This window comes from Pelodiscus sinensis, chromosome Z, assembly GCF_052426305.1.
Source record: "Pelodiscus sinensis isolate ZL-2025 chromosome Z, ASM5242630v1, whole genome shotgun sequence".
NCBI classification, from domain to species: Eukaryota; Metazoa; Chordata; order Testudines; family Trionychidae; genus Pelodiscus; species Pelodiscus sinensis.
The window spans coordinates 14,809,135-14,830,913 of record NC_143085.1 but is presented as its reverse complement, the minus strand read 5'-3'; the positions used below and the strand labels follow the sequence as shown (position 1 = coordinate 14,830,913).

Here is a 21,779-nt window from a genome sequence, read left to right as displayed (position 1 = left end):
AAAAGATACTTGCCTGATACACAGACCACGCTCTGCTGAGTTTGAAGTTCCTGTTCCAGAGTGGGGATGCAGAAGCTTCTCTTAAGTAAAGACCACCAGAATTTTTCAAAGTGGACAAAACAACTTATTTTTCTCTAAGCTTTTTCTTGGAAGCAGCTGAATCATTTTGGCTGATTTTTTCCTAGGATTAAATCAGCCAAAGACAGATGCCTGGCACATATTATTCATCCTCAGTGGGTGATGTTGGCATAGCTATTAAGCCACTGAAAGCAGGGTCTTATAAGTAGTATTGAGCAAATTGAATCATAAATGGTGCTACTAGCCACTCCTATATATAAAAAGGGGTGAGGAAAGAGTCCTTTCTGAGCCTTGAGATTTATTTTGTACTTGAGAAAATGAGGCTATAGTTTGAGGTGCTGTAGTGGGGCCGTTCCCTCTTCTTTTGCTGCATTTGGGACACCAGTTTTCTCCAAAACTTTTCATTTTGGCATCATTAATGCAGGAGAGCTGGATAATATGTTGGCCAGAGGTTCCCAAACCACGGTGCACAGAGAGCTGGTCACATTGTATTGGTTCTCTTTCTTCTTTTCATTCTCTAAAGCCAATTAAAAGATATAAGAAACAGACATTATGCTAATATCACTTTTGTGGAAACTAATGCTGTAGTTGTCGTAAGTGTATTTTGGTCAGTGAATGGAAGGGGAGGTGGTCCATGAAATAATACCAAGTTCTACACCTAGAACTTGGCATCTTCATTGTCCTCTTTCAGGGTGTGCGCCACATCTTAACACAGAGGATCAAGGTTGCTATAAAATATATATTTATTAGTTCTCTGTAAGTAATACTGCAACATTGAAATTGCTGTAGGCTAGAATTGAACATTTCATGGTAAAGATCTCTTGTTGAAACAGCCTATCTGCTGTTCTCTTGTTTCCGAGATTGTAAGATTAACTGATGTTGAGGTTCTTCTGACAGTTATGAAGTTTTTAAAATTATTTTTGTGTCTTAAAACAACACGGTAACACATATGCCAAAGTGGAATGCAAGGCTCTAATCAGTAAGATGGATGGTGATGAGGGCCTTCCTGGCAGCATATAGCTAGCCAGGAAGTGTTTTGTACTGATCCAAGTGAGGGAAATCAGTATTTCAGCGTGATTGAAATAATTTGTTACATTGTTATGGGTTACAGAAGCAGAGCATGTAATAGGATTGGAAACCAAAATTTTCTATGTATGTGTCTGAGATCATTTGCCAAGATTTCTGTGAAACTTTGTGAGTTCCAGAATGGCAAAGGTATTACTTGATGTATAACTTACTGAACTGAAGAAAAGCAGTGTAAAAGATTTCTAACAATAAGCTGACTTTTTCTGTTGATTTTAAATGCCTTAAACAGGCAGAAGTGCAATCCAATTCTGTTTACAATATAAGGGCATACCTGTTGCTTCTTCTGTCACTCTTCTCCTCCCTGTCTTTTTTGGTGAGATACTATGTCTCTTTATGGAGACTTACTTAATCAGATGGCCACTCTTTCAGGGCACGTATGATAGAGATGAATTAGTCGGGGGATAGTGTGTTTCCAGTAAATACTGCTTAACTGCAACATTAATTCTGCTTAGTGGAGATGTATTTGGCTAGGTTGCCAGGTGTCCGGTATTCACCCGGACAGTCCAGTATTTTCGCCTCCTGTGCGGTAAAAAAATTCAGAGAATACCGGACACCTAAAATGTCCAGTATCTTCTGATTTCCCCCCCCCCCACACACCTCCCCAAGCCAGGAGGCGAAAATGCCAGGCACCTGGCAACCCTACAAACACTCAGCGCCCAGTCTCTTCCTCCTCCCCCCGAATCTCCCTTCCCTGCCTCCCAACACCCCCCGACCCCAACCCACATGCTTACCTGGTTCTACAAGACTGCTGGCACAAAATGGCTGCTGACCAAGGTGGGTCTTAGTGCTCAACAGCTCCCCTGTTCCTATCCCTGCACTCACTCTTGAAGGGGACATGCTGTTTTATTTTAATTTTTTTCTCAACTTTGGTCCTCACCCCCCCCCCTTTCTTTTTTCCTTCAACAGAATTTTTCCACAGTGATTTTTGTGTGTGTGGGGGGGGGAGGGAGTCGGTATTTTTTTTTTCAACCATCTGGCAACCCTACTATTGCACACTGTATGCTAGAAGTTACCCAGGTGTTTAATTCATAGTTTTGGCCTTACAATGTAAAAAGTTGTTGTACAAAGATAATATGGAGAAATAAAGATAAAATACAGTGGATTTCAGTTTTATTTTTGTATTTTTATTTTGTATAGTGTGTTTATTTCATCTAAAATCTTTCAATTATTTTTCTTTTGGTTGCTTCTTTAGTCAAGACAGAAGACCATCCATTGTGATATCTCATTTAAAGTGGGTTCCATTATGTTGTTAATTATATTGATACATCTATAAAAGATTGTGGAATAGTCTCCGAAAGGAAGCAGTAGAAGCCTCATTCCTGGAAATGTTCATATTGAAATGGGGAGGGGGAAACCTAGAAAAACAACATGGTACAAGCATTGAGTGTGGGACTGAGAGACAAGGGATGCTGCATGCTTGGTTCTAAGGATATTAAGTTTTGGGTAATTGACTAATTGAATAGTCGATGCATTTTTGTTTCGATTATTCGATTAGTTGATAGGGCACTTTTGCCTTTAAAGTATAGCCCTAGGGCTGTTGCTAGACTTCAAAGGCAGAAGCACCGAAGCCCAGAGTCAGCTGGGGACTCCCCCCGCTGAATTGGAAGTGAAGGCTAAGATGCCTTCCCCTTTTAAGGTGGAGTCTGCCTAGCCAGTGATTGTACTGCAGTATCACCAGGAAACTGCCTGAAGAACTGCTATGCTGTCTTTTCACTTACTGATGCTTGATGTGGTACTTCAAGAAAGTTGTGGCTTACATTTAAACCTGTACCAAATGTGTGCTGTCTGATTTGCTGGCTCTTTCCATATTAGTAACATTTTACAAAATACTCAGCACAATGGAGTAGCATGTTAGAGTTGCACAAACCCCTAATGATCACATGACTTGTGCATTTGTTTTTCATTCAACAAATAAAAGAACAAAAGGAAAATGACTGTAGCAGGAATAAATTCTCTGCTTCTGGAGAACTAGTGAGTAAACTTGACAAGTTAGGTTAGCAAATTAAATGCCCTGTTTACCTCCAGTTGTGCTTATCTAAACTAATCAATTACTGGTGTATTCTCAGGTAACATCCAAAACTGAATTGTTCTGCAGATGCCAACTGTAAACTCTGCTTGCTACTTAGTCATTTTAGATCATATTCCTTAATGGTAGCACTTTGAAGAAATGTTTTTAGAAAGTGAAATTTAGCTGCCAACTGAAATTTTGATTTAAAAAAAAGCTTTTAGTACTAAATAGCTGTTTAAAATAAGGGGTTTTGTGAATGTATGAGACAAGAGAATGTTAGTTCTGCTGTTTCTAAAAGAGCTAGGGTAGCTTTAAATGGCCTGATTAGGTAATTGCTTATATAGAATTTTGTTAGCTAAGATGGGAACACAGTGGGGGTGCAGAGAACCATTGAATCAAACTATAAACCCTGCAGCACCCCTTCTCTCCACCCCATAATTCCAGCACCCCCTTTTTTCCTTTTGTTTGTAACTCCATGTGTCACTGTGAGCCTGGTGAAATATTCTCCTTCAGGAACCCCAGTCAGATGCTTTCCCCTTGCTTGTGTCATATCCCATCTCATTGGAACGTCATTGTTTTCTCATCATTGTAGTTAGTATGTTGACCTCAAGGCATCTGCATGATTGGATTGATAATGTGTTGGTGAGATCACCATGTAATTTATGTGACCTGTACGCCCTGCCTAATAACTATTTTTAAAAAATCATAAAGCTGTCATTCAACTCTGTTGCCATAGCCCATCTGTTTATCATTGCACTGAAGTGGATCCTCCAGAGGATAGTAAAGCTTCTGCTTTTGGTTATTAGGAGGCTGACAGACTGTGGAGCTGCAATGATGTATAAACACATGTATTTAAAAACTTGCCTATTCTGTAGGACATCACATAGTGAGTTCTGTTGAGTACAGGCAGTCCCCTGGTTACGTCAATCCGACTTAAGTCGGACCCCTCGTTACGGGCGGGAGGGGAGGACGCAGCTATTGTGGGGTGCCTCCCCCATTGTTGCCGCCTCTGGCTGCGCATGGGGCGCTTCCCCCCAGCAGACCAGGGAGACGCGGAGCGGCTTTTCTCGCCACGGAGGATGCGGGCGGTGGGACCGCCGAGACGCGTTGTGGTCCCGCCTCCCGCATCCTCCACGGTGAGAAAAGCCGATCCGCGTCTCCCTAGTCTGCTGGGGGGAGGAGGAGGCGCAGCTAGTGCGCCCTCCCCTTCCCTCAGCAGACCAGGCTTTTCTCGCCGACACCTGGGGTAGAGCAGCTGGGGGGCTGCCGGGTTGGTCCCACAGTGCCGAGGTGCTACTGGACCAACCCAGCAGCATCCCAGCTGCTCTGCCCCAAGTGTCCCCAAGTCAGCCGCTGCTGAAACTGACCAGCGGCTGACTACAGGAAGCCCAAGGCAGAGTTGCTCTGCCCCAGCCTTCCTGGAATCAGCCGCTGATCAGTTTTACAGCGGCTGACTTGGGGACACCTGGGGTAGAGCAGCTGGGGTGCTGCCGGGTTGGTCCCGCCGCGCCAAGGCTTGTCCGAGTCAGCCGCTGATGGTCAGTTTCAACAACGGCTGAATCTGGATGCCTGGGACAGAGCAGCTGGGGCGCTGCCGGGTTGGTCCTCGCAGCGCTGCACCTCGGCGCTGCGGGGACCAACCTGGCAGCACCCCAGCTGCTCTATCCCAGGTGTCCCCAAGTCAGCTGCTGCTGAAACTGATCAGCGGCTGATTCCAGGAAGCCCGGGGCAAAGCAGCTCTGCCTCGGGCTTCCTGTAGTCCTCCACTGGTCAGTTTCAGCAGCGGCTGAATCGGGGACACCTGGGGTACAATATGTACCAGTTCCGACTTACGTACAAATTCAACTTAAGAACAAACCTACAATCCCTATCTTGTACGTAACCCGGGGACTGCCTGTGCTGCTGGGAGAACTGTCTCGGACAGGAACTCAGCATTAGAGGTAGAACATTAACATTAAAGAGCTAAGCTGAGGAACAGCTACAGTAGAAAAATCTGATCTTAAGAGTGGTGAGGGGACAATGTGAGGGAGAGCTCAGAGACATTCACAATCACCCCCTTATATTTCTTATAAACAAGTGATGCAGAAGACTGGCTTTGGAGAAATAATGTACGATCAGAAATGTCTTAACTAAATAAAACTTTCCAACTGACTAAAGCAAAATGAAATCTGCCTGGCATTAAAAAAAATGAAAAATTGCAAGCTTAGTTTGAAGTCTGAAAAATTTACTTCCTATTTCATGCTTCTTAGTAGAGGGCTTCTGGTATTAGAATGATAAGATGAAAGCTGTAATGTAAAATACAAAACCAACTTCTCATTATTTCAAATTATTACTGCCTTGACACAAAGCATTAAATGAGCATATTTTGTGACTGTGCCTTTTAATGCAACCACTAAAATCACAGCTTTTAAGAAGACAGAAACAAATAATTGTAGTGGTAATTAGCAGTAAAGGAAATTATACATTGTGACTGATGGTTTGGGACTGCTTAGTGAGGAATTTCTCTTTAACATGCATGCAAATCCTGAAGGGATGGAACATTTTGAAATGATTAGCTCTTCACATAGTAAAGCCTTGCTTGCAGTCATAGCAACAACTTAGAAGCCACAGTTCTTTCTCTTCTGCTGTATGTTGGCAACAAGGGCACAGCATGTTTCTAATCTGTTTCTAATTGGCTACTTAACTATCCAATAAGAATGACTGTTAAAAAGAGAGCAAACCATTTTCTCTGTAAATGTCCAATATATATCGCAGAGGGACATTGTTGGCACATACCTGGGCGTACAGGAGTATGAACCTTTGGGCAAATGGGTCAGTCACTTTGCCAGAGAAGTAATGCTCACAAATCAGACATCTCCACGCAGAAAAACCTGTTACCTTCATTTTAATCAAACTGGCCATTCCCTTAAAGACCTAACAACATGTGTCTTGCTACAAAGAGACTTTAACACCAGATTACAGAGAGACACTTCAGAACTCTTTTTTTTTTTTTTTATGCTGGGCCTTAATTTAGATGATAATCACCTTTACACATTACAAAGACAGCCTCCCCACCTTTTGATATTCCTAGTAACTCCAGATAAGCCACTTAATTGACGCATACAACATGCATCTGAAGAAGTGGGTTTTTGCCCACAAAAGCTTATGCTCCTACACTTCAGTTAGTCTATAAGGTGCCACAGGACTCCTCGCTGCTTATACAATAAGCAGTTTCCTTATTCCTTGTCACTTCCCTCATCCCTTTTGCTAACTGGCTTTGGTTCTTTAAAGGATTTGAAACCACAGACAGAGGAATGCTTCTTTTTAGGTTTAAACAAAGATTTTTATTTTTCTATTTACTTTATAATTAACGTTTTGTTTAAATCCATTCACTATCTTTGATTCTTTTAAGACAGTGTAATATACAAATAAAAAGTAGAAAAACAGTACAGTTAAAAAACAAGAAATAACTCCTCCTACAGATATACTTTTCAGATTTACCTTTGAATAGTTTGTGGAGTTATTAAATATATAATACTCACGTTAAGACAGATAGAAGCATTGTTTAGATTCAGGAGATATTCTTTTCTTTATGTCTCTCCTTTTTTGGATTTTTCATTGCAACTTACGACCGGTGTTGTTCCTCTTTCGGAGCTTGTGTGGCAGCGAGATTCAGCGTCAGGGATGGAGCCCTGCTTGATCAGACCTAGATCCCTTTCTGCCGTACTCCTTCGTAGACAGTCGCTTCCCATTCTGTATGTGTGAAACTGATTGTTCCTTCCTAAGTGGAGCACTTTGCATTTGTCTTTATTAAACTTCATCCTGTTTACCTCAGACCATTTCTCCAATTTGTGCAGATCATTTTGAATTATGACCCTATCCTCCAGAACAGTCGTAACCCGTCCTAGCTTGGTATCATCTGCAAAATTAATAAGCATACTTTCTATGCCAATATCTAAATCGTTGATGAAGATATTGAACAGAACCAGTCCCAAAACAGATGCCTCCGGAACCCCACTTGTTAATACCTTTCCAGCAGGATTGTGAACCATTAATAACTACTCTGAGTATGGTTATCCAGTCAGTTATGCACTCACCTTATAGTAGCCCCGTCTAAGTTGTATTTGCCTAGTTTATATCGTGCGAGACCGTATCAAACACCTTATTAAAGTCTAGGTATACCACATCCACAGCTTCTCCCTTATCCACAAGACTCATTACCCTATCAAAGAAAGCTATCAGATTGGTTTGACATGATTTGTTCTTTACAAATCCATGCTGGCTGTTCCCTATCACCTTGCCACCATCCAAGTATTTGCAAATGATTTCCTTAATTACTTGCTCCATTATCTTCCCTGGCACAGAAGTTAAACTAAATGGTCTGTAGCTTCCTGGGTTGTTCTTATTTCCCTTTTTATAAATGGGTACTATATTTGCCCTTTTCCAGTCTTCTGGAATCTCTCCTGTCTCCCATGATTTTCCAGAGTTGATAGCTAGAGGCTCAGATACCTCCTCTCTCAGCTCTTTGAGTATTCTAGGATGCATTTCATCAGGCCCTGGTGACTTGCAGGCATCTAACTTTTCGAAGTAATTTTTAACTTGTTCTTTTTTTATTTTATTTTCTAAACCTACCCCCTTCCCACTAGCATTCACTATGTTAGGCATTCCTTCAGACTTCTCGGTGAAGACTGAAACGAAGTCATTGAGCATCTCTGCCATTTCCAAGTTTCCTGTGACTGTTTCTCCCACCTCACTGACCAGTGGGCCTACCCTGTCCTTGATCTTCCTCTTGCTTCTAATGTATTGATAAAAAGTCATCTTGTTTCCCTTTATTCCTGTAGCTAGTTTGAGCTCATTTTGTTCCTTTGTCTTTCTAATCTTGCCCTTGCATTCCTGTGTTCTTTGCCGATATTCATCCTTTGTAATTTGTCCTACTTTCCATTTTTTATGAGACTCCTTTTTTATTTTTAGATCATGCAAGATCTCGTGGTTAAGCCAAGGCGATCTTTTGCCATATTTTCTATCTTTCCGACGCAGCGGAATAGCTTGCTTTTGGGCCCTTAACAATGTCCCTTTGAAAAACTGCAAACTCTCCTCCGTTGTTTTTCCCCTCAGTCTTGATTCCCATGGGATCTTACCTATCAGCTCTCTGAGCTTACCAAAATCCGCCTTACCGAAATCCATTGTCTCTATTTTGCTGTTCTCCCTTCTACTTTTCCTTAGAATTGTGAACTCTGATTTCATGATCACTTTCACCCAAGCTGCCTTCCACACTCAAATTCTCAACCAGTTCCTCCCTATTTGTTAGGATCAAATCTAAAACAGCTTCCCCCGGTAGCTTTTTCAACCTTCTGAAATAAAAGGTTGTCTCCAATGCAGTCCAAGAACTTATTGAATGGTCTGTGCCCCTCTGTTATTTTTCCAACATATATCTGGATAGTTGAAGTTCCCCATCCCCACCAAATCTTGGGCTTTGGATGATATTGTTAGTTGTATAAAAAAAGTTTCATTCACTTCTTCCACCTGGGTAGGTGGCCTGTAGTAGCATAACATCACCCTTGTTTTTAACCCCTTTTAGCCTAATCCAGAGACTCTCAACACTTCCGTCTCCTATGTCTATCTCCACCTCACTCCAAGTGTGTTAATTTTTAATATATAAGGCAACACCTCCTCCATTTTTTCCCTGTTTTTCCTTCCTGAACAAGCTGTACCCTTCCATACAAACATTCTAATCGTGTGTATTTTCCCACCAAGTTTCTGTAATGCCAACAATGTCATAATTGTGCTTATTTATTAGCACTTTGAGTTCTTCCTGCTAATAACCCATACTTCTCGCATTTGTATATAGGCATCTAAGATACTTATTTGATCTTGCCTCCCAGTTTTGCCCTGACCCTCCTTTCTCTCTGCCATTATAGCCCACGCTCCCTCCTATTTCCGACCCATCTCCCAGGTCTCCATGTTCTCCACTTACCCGTGGGCTTTGCTCACCTGTCCTCAGCGAACCTAGTTTAAAGCCCTCCTCACTAGGTTAACCAGTCTGTGTCCAAATAGGGTCTTCCCCCTCCTCGCCTGGCTGCGAAGATGGTGTCACCAGGAGGGCTTTGGCTTCCTCGACCACGGGGTGCTATTCCAGGAAGGACTGCTAGGAGTGTTTTCAGAAAGACCAAAGATTGAATGTGCATTGAAGCTAACCAACTCTCTCACCCTTAGACTTTGTCTAAATTGGAAAAGTTTGGTGATGAAAGTGCTGTCGACATGCAGAAGTTGCCAAAACTGAAAACTCATTAAGCCTGGTTTTTTGCCTCCCATTGCCAGAATATCATGGCCACATTGCTAGTACCCTATTGACAGAAAGAGCAAAGCAATGTGAGTAAACAATACCACAATACCTGGCATTATCTTCAGTTGCTAAACACTTTGGGAATGTGCAATGTAGTGCTATACATTTTGAGAATGTGAAAAGTGACCCATCGGCCCCTCTTTGCTTCCGAGCCCTCAGTGGGCTTTCAGCTTACTTTCACATCATTTAAATGACTGTACTTGCTGCAAACTCCATCATCTACCATGAGAAATCATGGATCCCACAATTCTGTCCCGTGTTCTTTTCAATGTGTTTAGGACATCACACATTGGAGCAGAACTACGTATGCACTTAATAGCAGAGGACAAAGACTTGGGTGTGGACAACAATGTAAGTGACAGGGGCAGCAGCAAAGCGGTGTTGCATTGGGCTATCATAGAACAGTTGTGCACAGTAGAGCATCGCTGTTGGGCTAGGGAAACCAGCATGGAGTGATCGCATTGTCATGCAGGTGAGGGATGAAGACTAGTGGCTACAGAATTTTTGGATGCATAAAGCAGCATTTCTAGAGCTGTGTGCTGAGCTGGCCACCAAACTGCGGTGCAAGGACACCCAAATGAGAACTGGTAGAGAAGTGTGTTGCCATTGCTTTGTGGAAGCTGGTGACTCCCAATTGCTATGATTCAGTTGCAGACCAGTTTGGAGTGAGACAGTCCATCATTGGGGCAGCTCTTACGCAAGTGTGTGGGGCAATAAATTGCATTTTGTTGCATGGGACTGTGACTCTGGGAAATGTGGATGAGACTGTGGCTGGCTTTGATGACATAGGCTTTCCAAACAGTGGCAGCGGACTCCTATTATAGTGCCACTCCACCTTGCCTCATAGTACATCACCATACTTCTCCATGGTGCATCAGATGCTTGTGAATCACTGTGGGTCTAGATGCATACATCTCCCAGAACAGAAAGCTGCAGGCTGGGACTTTCTTTCTAGACCAGAAAATTACAGTGGTGGATGTGGAAATGCCCATTGTGATCCTAGATGATGCAGTGGGATGTGGAGTCCCCACCTAGGACTGCACCCAGCTCTCAATGAAAATGGCATGTTGTGGGTTCTGCACCAGACAGCTGTTTGCTCCTTCACCTTCTGGTACACCTGCTAGAGTTCCTTTGTCTTGGTTCTGCATTGTAGGGTGTCTCAGTCATAGCCCTTCTCACATAGGGTTCGAGAAATGTGGCCGTAGATGTCATAGTTTTTATGGGTCATTCATAGTTGTGATTGTACCAGTTCTTCACCTTACACACAGATAAGATCCAAAAGCTTTGGAATGCTTCAAACAGAAGAGCATTTTGAGAGTGACCACCCCTGTTTCTCTGAGAAGATGCCTTGAGGATCAAAATAAGTCAAACACAAGGAAATTAATTTTGAAGTCCTTGGGAATTGCAGGTGGGAGAAGCACATCTGTTTACCTGTTTAAGTGGCTGCTGAGTAGCAGAGATCAAAGCACTGGCGTGATTGGCTAATTGAGCATTGTGGGGAGTTCAGAAAACTCAACAAAAAGCCTACTGTTGTGCACACTACATGATTGTCAACAGTAAAAGGAAGGGAAGAGAGAAAAGTCCCTTGAGGAGGTGGAAGTTTTTTGTTGCCAAAACTGGGCATTTATTGCGACTTTTGTTGTGTCACAATGTGAACACTATCCAGATTTTGTCGCCAAAAAGGGTTTTTTGGTGATTAAACTTGTCAATGTAGGCAAGGCCTTAGAAATGTCACACTGGAAAGAAGCAGTGTGGAGGAAGCTTGTGTCTGTTCTGTGACTAAGTACAGGGCTTTGCATTGGAGGACTATCAATCTGGCATTTTTCACAAGTGTGTATTTTATGTAGTACTTTTACCTATCCTTAATAAAAGAACAAAAGGAGCCCTGCAGCCATCTACAGGATGATCATGATTGCAGCATCAATGTAGAAAGTAATTTCCTTATTCTGAATTCATATAGTCCACCTGTTCCTATCCCCATCCTTTTCCCCTAAGAAGATCATGATGATGCTAAAAATATTGGCTTAATTTTGGCTTGGCAATTTGAGATCTGGTTAGCACAGTAGCTATTCAGGATAAACCAGGCTGCTGACCAGAGATTCTAGGCATATTATATTAATTTAGATGACTGTCTTGGCCAAAGGTGTTAATGTAACCCAGTTACTGTCCAGCATTCAGCAGTGTTAAACACAGTTCAGGGGTTGATGTACGGAGACCTCTGCTACCTTAGTGCCACAGTGAACACAACATTAAAAATAATTTTAACATTTTATTAAAGAAGGAAAAAAGGTATTGAAATGTAAAGTGTTAAGTAAGGGTTAATTTTAACCACATCCCTTGTTCCCTTTAGCTGGAGAAAGTTTTAAAAGGAAATTTCCTTCTTATATCCATGATCCTTGACTTTTCCAGACTACAGTACACTTTTCAAGAGTCTAATTTGTCTTGTGTATCCCACATTTCATCTAATTTAAAAACTACTTGCTTACAAAATCAGACATAAAAATGCAAAATTGTCTCAACACGCTGTGACTAAAAAATTGCATGCTTCCTCATTTTTAACATAATTATAAAATAGTTGAAATGTAAACACTGTATTTACATTTCAGAGTATTGTCTATAGAGCAGTATAAACAAGTCATTCTATGAAATTTCAGTTTGTACTAACTTCAGTGCTTTTTATGCAGCCTGTTGTAAATCTAGGCAACTTTTTTAGATGAGTTGATGTGCTCACTGGAAGACCTCTGCGTACCCACAGTGGTACATATATCCCTGGTTGAGAACCACTGTTTTATAAGGTATCAAATTTAGTAATAATTGTCCTGTTATTGGAAGAAAGAAATGTGTTGAGGTGTGCTATAGCTGTTGTTGCTATTTAATATCTCATTCCATTTCATCCCAGATGGTGCGTGGGATTCAGCTAGAGCAGAGCTGGGCAAAATACCTCCTGGGGGCTGGATCTGGCCTGCCAAGCTACCAGATCTGGCTCACAGACCACCCTACTGTGACCCTCAGGCACACAGCTGCCTGGTTTACAGCACAGTCTGTGGGCTCTCTGCTCTGCAGAGTGGGGTAACTTTGCGCAATCTCCCTGTCCCCTGCCCGATCCTTAGCTCCCATTGGCCCAAAACACCCCGCCAATAGGAATTGACCCTAGCCAATCTCTCAGCTCCTATTGGCTGGAAACAACCAGCCAATTGGAGCTGAGGGATTGGCCAGGGGGATGGGAGTAGCGCAAAACTCCCCCTCTCCTCCTGCAAAGCTGAGAGCCATGTGTAGGGAGCAGTCTGCAGTTTCAAGAGGGGCTTCAGCAGGCAGCCTTCCTTGGGGAGCTGCCGGGCTGCTGGCTTAGGTAAGCGCTTCCCAGCTAGAGCGTGCCTCTGACACTCCTGCCCCTTTTGCACCCCAACTCCCTTTCCCAGGTCATCATCTAAACATGCCCCTGCCCCTAGTCACAACGCCCTCCCAGATCCTGTACCTCCTCTTACACATCCTCCCCTAGGTAAGAATCCTCTCCTGCGCCCAAACACCCTCTCAGACCCTGTACCCCCCTCCTCTGCCCCAAGTCATCACCCACACCCTCTTCAGTCTTCACCCTCTTTTCCTATTCTCCCAGGTCACTTTGCACCCCTTCCCAGTGCCCCTCTTCCAGGTCAGAATCCTCTCCTCAATCTATACTCCCTCCCTGACCCTACACTCTAATCTCCTGACCCAGGTTACAACCCCTTCCTTTACTCAAATTCCCTCTCAGACTTCACACCATCACCTGCACCATAAGCCCTTATCCTGTGAACTCTTCTGTATCTAACCTCCATCCTAGACCCTGCACTCCCTCCGCAGAAAAGTACAGCCTTTGATCACTTCCAAAATCTTGGAGTGGCCCCCTGCCAAAAATTATTGCTCACCCCTGAGCTAGAGCTAGCAGAGTTGGCAGTGTCACTTGGTCCCTCTCTCTGGCCTGCTGATGTCAGGAAAGTTTTAGGATGATGAAGGCCTTGGGTGGCAGCCATGCAGGTAATGCATGCTCCACCAGTCAATTCCTTCCTCTTTTCTTCTCTCCCTCCCCCAACTCTATAAGGGTATGTCTACACTGTAAAATTAATTCGAAATAATAGCCATTATTTCAAATTAACTTTAGTAGCATCTATACAGGCAAACTGCTATTTCAAAATAAAATCAAAATAGCGGAGCACTTAATTCAAATTTGATAAACCTCATTCTGTGAGAAGTAACACCAAATTTGAATTAGCTAATTCGAAATAAGCACTGTGTAGATGCTTATTTCGAATTAGCTGGTCTCCAGCCCTTCCCAATTTCCTCTAGTGGCCACTCTGGGCCAAACCAGGAATATTCCTCTACTCTCCCCCTGCCCTGGAGCCCTTAAAGGGGTAGACTCTGTCCAGACTGCATGTGCCAGATCCAGGCCTGCCAGCAGTATCTGCCCCTGACCCAGTGGCTCCACGATGAGTTGGGCAGCCAGTGCCAGCCTGCTGTCCCTCACCCAGGAGCCAGCCCGGGGTCATAGAAGCCACACTCCCTCCTTGACTAATGAGGAGATCATGGACCTTACTGAGTTTTGGGGGCAGGCCCCCAATGTCCATGATCCTCTGCACTAGATGGAGGAACGCAGCCGTCTATGGCCGCATAGCTGCCACCATGGCCCAGAAAGGCCACAGGCACCCCCAGGAGCAGGTGCGCCTGAAAATTACAGAGCTACGGCAGGGGTATGCCAGGGCCATTCGGGGCAGCTCCTCAGCAGGGGCACCTACTTCGAGGCACCGGACACATCCTGGGGGGTGGGATGGTCCTTGCCACCCTGGGGGACAGTGAGCCGGGATCAGAGGGCCCTGACCAGGGCACGGAGCAGGAGCTGCCACATCACCAAGACCCCTGAGCAGTCCCACCTGCAGAGTCAGCAGGGTTGTCCAGGGAGGCCACACCATGTAAGTGCCATCACTGTCCCCTTCCTGGGATGGGGGTGGAGAGGGAGACCAGAGACCATGTGTGTGGGCCTTGCTTACCACAGATCATGCAGCAATCTGTGCATATGCAAGCTGCATGCCACACAGGGGTCGTGGCCTGATAGCCACACGTGTGTGTGAAGAGACCTGACATGCTCCTGACCCCAGGGTGGGTCACAGCAGGACACCCTCCCTTCACAAGTCCCCTCTAACATCTCCCCCCACTTCACCCACACTATACACAGCACAGGGGCATGGGTGCTGTCTCGGGGCAATTCCCACTCCTGGGGATAGCTGGACATTCCGACCATGGCCTCTGTGCAAGCACATTGGCTCTGACTGTGCAGGGTATGGTCATCCTCACCTCGCAGAGGCGGGCTGGGCTTCACCCACTGTGTCCCCAGGGAGAACTGACCACTTCTATTCTTTCTCTACAACCGCACCAGCTGCACGTGCAGGGTGCACCACCCCGCCCAGGACATGCTCCCACACACAAGGGCTCCACAGGACGACAGCAACACGGCAGGGGTACAAAGAGCAGCACCTGGGGGCACTGTGAGCCCTGACCTGCATCAAGGAGCAGCAGGCACAGAAAGAACGGGCGTTCCAGAGGGAGTTGCTTGCCCAGGGTCGTACCATCTGTACCCATCTGCAGACCCTGGTGCATAGCATGCTGCCTCATGCCGCTCCAGCGCCTGCTGCCCCCTCAGCTACCGTTCCTCCTCCCACTTCTTTTTCCCCCTCCCACCACTCCCCCCTCAATCTCCTCATCCCCCTCAATCTCTACACTCCCCACCTCAACCGCCACACCGTTCTCCCCATCCCCCCAGGGATGCTGAGGCCCCCGCACCCGCTGTGCTGGAAGACATGTAGCCCAATGAGACCCCCACCACTGAGCGCTCAGCTTCCCCCTTCCAGCTCCCTCCTCCCAGTTTTCCCCCTCCCCTCTCCTACCCTTTCTCCTCCCATCTCCCGCCTCCTTTCCCCAGTCTACCCAGAGGTTCATCCCTCCCCATCTCCCAGGGCCGTTTTGTTAAGTAAACAGAGTTTCTTTTTTTGAAAAGTGTATTTTATTTGACATCTGGAATGGAGAGGCTAGGGAGGGGTAAGTGGAAGGACGTGAGGAAGGAATGAGGCACAAGCCCCTAGTGGGGCAGACCGGGGAGACTGTTAGTGCTCTTCGGGGCGGAAGCTCTCCAACAGGGCCCCCTGTATACTGACAGACTCCCGATGGACCTCCTGAATGGCAGCCTGCAGTACGCGCAGCCAGGCTGATGGCAACACGTCCACAAGATGCACCAGAGTGTCCAGGGGAAGCTCTGGTTCCCTGTGGCAGAGTGCTATGGTGTCCCGAGAGAGGGCATGCAGAGACACACATGCTTTGCTCTCCCTCATTGAAGTAGACAAGCAGGGAAACCTGAGAACTGTCTGTCTGGGTTGGGGGTAGTGTCCCTTTAAGCACAGACCTCAGATAGCTGCAGGCAGCAGCCCCACACATTAAGTCCTGACTTGGTGCCCTGCCGGAACTGGTTCCAGCCAGCCATAACTCTGATTCAGAGTCCACTATGTGTGGACGCGCTATTTCAAAATAGCAAAATGCTAATTCAAACTACATTTTGTGTGTAGATGTATTAATTCAAATTCGCTTAATTCAAATTAACTATTTCGAATTAAGATAACTTGAATTAACGCTGTAGTGTAGACATACCCTAAGAGTTCCAAAATGGGAGTGATAGGCAGAATAGATCATCCACTCGTTATTTTTGTGTGCTAATTAAGCTAATACCTGACACGGATTTGGATTCATGGTTCAGTGTTTACTTTACCAGACATGGTCTTAACACAGTCTTTGACTTATATTAAAATACAGGACTATGTAGCACTTTAAAGACTAATTAGATGATGAGCTTTCGTGGGCCAGTCCCACTTCCTCAGATCAAATAGTGGAAGAAAATATTATTTGATCTGAGGAAGTGGGTCCGGCCCACGAAAGCTCATCATCTAATAAGCCATCTTATTAGTCTTTAAAGTGCTACATAATCCTGTATTTTGCTTCAGCTACACCAGACTAACACGGCTACATTTCTATCACTATTTGACTTATATTAGTAAGCCTTTTGATTTGGAATAATTCAGGCTTTCTCTCATTTTGTATCTTTTTTTCCCATCAGTGTTTGTTGACAGTTACAGTGACAGTTTAATTGTAAGAAATGAGTGAAAGTTCATAAAACTCACAACTAGGATACATTTGTGGCCCAGTTATTTCAAAAGGCTTCAAGCCACGATTAACAGTTTTCGAAGAAACAAGATATTATTAATGCCTGCCACATGTCTGAAACTGGTGTCTGCTTCTGAAAACCTTTTATTGGCTCTGGTACAATAATACCCACCATAAATGGAAAGAGTAATGTTGCTAAGATACTGTTTACCTGCAGAAGTGTTTGTCTTTTATATGATGCATGTGATGCCATGGGAACCAGTTGGGTGGTATTTATTTAAAGAAAACCGTGCTGTAAATGGTTCTTATATAGTTCCTATACTGTTTTTCAACAGCTGCACACACAAAGCTAATTTCTGAGAACAGATTTAATAACTAGAAACCCATTCAGAGATATGGGACAGCACAGGTCTTGCATTAAAAAAATCATTATCTGACGTATTTTAATCTATATTTTAGAGATGTTTATATAGGTATTATCCATATTTTGTGGATTGATTATTGGTTTAAAACAGTTGTATACATATTCTCTGCTTCAACTTTCAGCTAATTTCATTTTCTTAAAAAATTAATTACAGATTGCCTTATTCCCCCCTTCAGTAGAACTAATTAACTGACTCACTCTCCAAAGAGGTTTTTGACTCTCATAAGGAGTCCTGCCTTTGGCTAAAAGCTGCCAATTCTGTTTTTGATTCAGAAAGGAAATGTTTCTCTTTTTTTTTTTTTAATTTAAAAAACTCTGTGCTCATTTTCTCCTTTCAAGCATTTTTATGTTCAATAGCTTTTTCATCCTTGATTCTAATATAGTACTCTCTAGTTTAAGAACAAATGATTCTTCTGTAATTAAATTTTACAAATACATTATTTTAAAGTGCGAATATAAACCATAAACATTGAAACTATATGTAAATCCTCCAGTTTAAAGTGATTGGTTGTGTGTGACACATACTGCCTTCAGTATGTGCACAAATATGTGATTATCATGCTTTCGTAAAACAGTTATTTTAATCTAATAATAAGCTACACTGCAAGCCTGAGATGAGAGTTGGCATTAGATTGACTTGAGACTAGCTAGTTTATTTTAGCTGGCTGCTGTGTTTTTTATATGTTGGGTTGGCTTTAGAGGAAAATATGGTACAGCCTTAATCATCCAGATGTCATGAAGAACAGAGAACCTGTAAGTTAATCAAGGGAAAGTTCAGTGTAATTAATAGATAGTGTGGGACATGACCCTGTTTCCAGGTAACAAGAAGTTTTAGATTGTTGAGATTTAAATAACGGAGGCTGTACTGAAGCAGTTTCCTCTTTGGGAAAGGGATCAGAGATGTTTAATCTTGAAACATTATATAAATGGTTTATTTCATTAGTCGAATTTGCCAGTGTGCCTTATTTTTGTATTGTTTTAGATGATTTATGTTTATGACTGCATATCTACACTATAGCCTAAATTGATATAAATTACATAGCTCAGTGTTGCTTAACTGGCAGACAAAAAGCCCTCGCTTCCCCCTGGGCAACATAGCTTCTGCTTCTCATGATGATGGAGTAATTATGATGAAAGGGGAGTGTTTTCCTATCAGCATAACATGTCTTCACCAGCTACATCAGTGCAGCTATGAGTGTCGCTCTGTAATATAGACTTGCCCTGAGTCTTGCCTGTATCACTGCTGGAGCTCACAGAGCAAAGCTACAAATGAGTCATTCTAATGTAATGTCAATGCTAAATGCATCAGTTTTATTCAGAAAGAGACTCCCAATCTTAAGTTCATCTCTACTAATGTACAGTCTTATGCCCCTGGTACTTACTATTGCCTGCAGATTTCAGTAACAGTATTTCTAAAGCCTATTACAGCTCAATTTAAATGATATTCTTCTATGAAATTGGATTATATTTATTTCCATAATTTACAACTTGCGGGGAGCATGTTCAAACTAAGAGGTCAGGCTGTTTCTTGATTTACAATGGGTTCCATCCTGACATGGAAGTAAAAGAGAACCTATATTGATAGAGGAAAGGCAATTATTTGGAATATCAGTAGTCAGTATATTAGTAAATGGCATTTGAATACAGTACCATGATTGGGGGAAAAGATCTTTCACACCATAAAAGCAAATGAGAAATATGCTGTGTATTTAATTTTACTGGCTAAGATTTTCTTTTAGATACTGAAAATAAGTAGTCACTTTTTTTTTTAAACACACTAACATAAAATTTGTGGTGCTAGTCCAGGTAATAGTGGTAAGGATCCATTTATCACAATGTCCCCTTTATGGTCAGTGATTTCATGGGGAAATATTCTAAAAATAAAACAGTACATAATGAGACTAATATTCAGCATACTTCTGTGCCACTTCGGAGAACTATGTTTGACATATTGCTGTACAGCAGGGGTGGCCAACCAGTTAGATTATGAAGTGACAAAATAGCTGTGGATAAAGTGCAAAGAGCCACGTATTAAATATTTATTTTTATATATCTGTATTTCAATAGATACAGTACACAAAATATAATGATAAAAATAACATTACAGGGTATTTCGGACAAAAAATAATAAAAAAATGTCTCTAGTCACTTAAAAAATTCATGGCCAGTTCATAGATCTTCAGAGAACTCCACAAGGAACAAACATCAAACTTTAAAAAAATGCCCTGTAAAAATACAGTAATTTTCTTGCACTAAAAATAAGCATCCCCACCATGTTTTTTAAATTTAACACTGCTGCCTTATTATGTCCTGTGAGTTTTTTAAAATTAAACTGAACTGAGAATTAAATTAGCACAATTTGAAGTTCCTGTTTCACTACAGTTTGTTGCTCTCTGGTATGGTTTCCTCAATTATTTATTTTTTACGAAGATGCCATTATGGAAGACTGCAACTAGGAAGCAAATATTTCCACCTGACAACTATCAAGAACTCCAGCCACATTATTGGCTTGAATGCATCTCTCTCTCTAATATACAGTATACTCTTCTATAAGATTTTTTTATATCAGTAGGAACTTTTAATCAGATTCGTGATGAGTAATCCTCTGTAACAGGCACTGACAAAATGTGATTATTTTGTACAATGTAATAATTGATTATGAAATCTAAAGATATGGCTTCATTAAATACCTAATCTTTTCCAGACACCCAAAACATGTGAAAATTTCATCAAGCTATGCAAGAAGAACTATTATGATGGAACTGTTTTTCACAGATCAATTCGTAATTTTGTTGTAAGTATTGAACAAATGCTAAATAATTCAGAATAGATTTTGTCATTTCTATTCTTCTGAATTAGGAATTTAATATATTAGATGTGTTAATTTTAAAATTCTAGTTATTTCCTAGAATAAGTAGATGTATAGTAGAGATGGTGATGAAAAATGTATCTTAGAAACAAGGATTGTCCCCACTGAGTGAGGGCAAGAAGTATAATTTGAACACCTAGCCGCTGTCACTGAATAATATTGTTGCTCAGAGTCTGATTTAAAGCCCATTGAAATCCCTGATGGGCAAGACTTCCGTTATTTTCAGCAAGCTTTGGCCCTCGCTATCAGTGCTTAAAGATCAAAATCCTGATACGGGTGGGTAATATCTTAGCCCATTTAAATCCCATTCAGCTGAAACTTCATTTACAAGATACTCTGGGTTTAAAAATATGTATCTTTGAACTTCATTTGTGAAATTCCACAGCATAAGCTGAAACAATTGAGAAATCTATTTCTGTGGGAGTTCTGTGACTAATCATTTTGATTTGGTATGCAGGAGTTAGAAAAAAAAAAGCTAAGTCTGGAAGGTTTTCTATGTTTGTTGAACTCAAAAGGGGGAGCTAGCCCCAGTGTGTGTTCTTTTTCTATACAAATCAAGAAACCCCATTTCCTTTCTTATGTCTTTGTTTTTGGTTGAGGACAGCAGTAGAGAGGAAGGGAGGTATGCTGACTTGGGTAGAAAGGGTTTCCCAGCTGAAGACTCAGTCCTGCAAGGTGTTGAGCAGTCTGGCTCAAATCCATTAAATCATTGAAGAACATGCTTAAAGTTAAGCATATGTGTGGTCCATTGACTTCTGTGTAATTACTCATGATTAAAGTTAAGCATCTGCTTAAGTACTTTAGATTGGGACCTAGAGAGCTCTAGGATTATGTAGGATCAAACCCAATTTAATAACCTCAGCCTGTTTGTGAACTTCTGTGAACATGGGTCACGTTTCATGAAGATATTGAATCTTAATTTCACAATAAAGATTTTTGGAATCTGTTTTTTTTTTGTTTTTGTTTTTGTTTTTTACTTGTTCTGATATTCTGTAAAAAACTATTTTACAATTGATTTTGAAATTGAAATAAAAGCTTAGATTTGGTTACTAGCCATGCCAGATAAATAGTTCTCCTGCTGCATTTTTAGTTTTGAATAAATCATTATTTGAAATATTATCATATGAGTGTTTGTGGTACCTCATTACTATACTAGCTCTTTCACCTCACTTGCCTACAGAATCAGACATCATAAAGCAACTGTCTCAATACCCATTACTGAAAAATGCTTACTTTCTCATTTTACCGTCTAATTACAAATTGGAATATAAATATTGTACAGGCAGTCCCCGACTTACGCGGATCCGACTTATGTCGGATCCGCAGTTATGAACGGGGCTGCCCCAGAGTACATGGACTGCGGGACATCGCGGTCCTGCCGCCCGTGTACTCTGGGGCTTTCTCTGCGTCTCCCTGGTCTGCAGACCAGGAAGACGCAGAGCAAAGCCATGGAGGGGCTCGGGCAACCCAGGCGTGCCTGGACTGCTCCGCTGCCGGCTTCCCCGCGGCTTTGCAAAGCCGCGGGAGGGCTCGGGCAGCGAGGCAGTCCAGGCGCGCATGGGCTGCTCTGCTGCCAGCTTCCCCAAGGCTTTGCAAAGCCGCGAGGGGGCTCGGGCACCGGGGCACCCCAGGCGCGCCTGGGCTGCTCCGCTGCCGGCTTCCCCGAGGCTTTGCAAAGCCACGGGGGAAGCTGGCAGCGGGACAGCCCAGACGCCCCGCGGCTGTCCCGCTGCCGGCATCCTCAGAGGCTTTGCTCCCCGTCTCCCTGGTCTGCTGGTCTCCAGCAGACCAGGGAGACGGGGAGCAAAGTTGCGGA

At 43.0% G+C, this 21,779-nt stretch overlaps 1 protein-coding gene across 1 annotated transcript in view; it reads left to right on the top strand.

Moving 5' to 3' along the window:
- Window positions 1-21,779, top strand: part of PPIL2 (peptidylprolyl isomerase like 2) — a 160,706-nt gene that overhangs the window by 95,417 nt on the left and 43,510 nt on the right. The window contains exon 13 of the mRNA XM_075898287.2: window positions 19,799-19,888. Within this exon, the coding sequence (XP_075754402.1) occupies window positions 19,799-19,888 (90 nt within the window). The remainder of the gene's footprint in view (window positions 1-19,798; window positions 19,889-21,779) is intronic.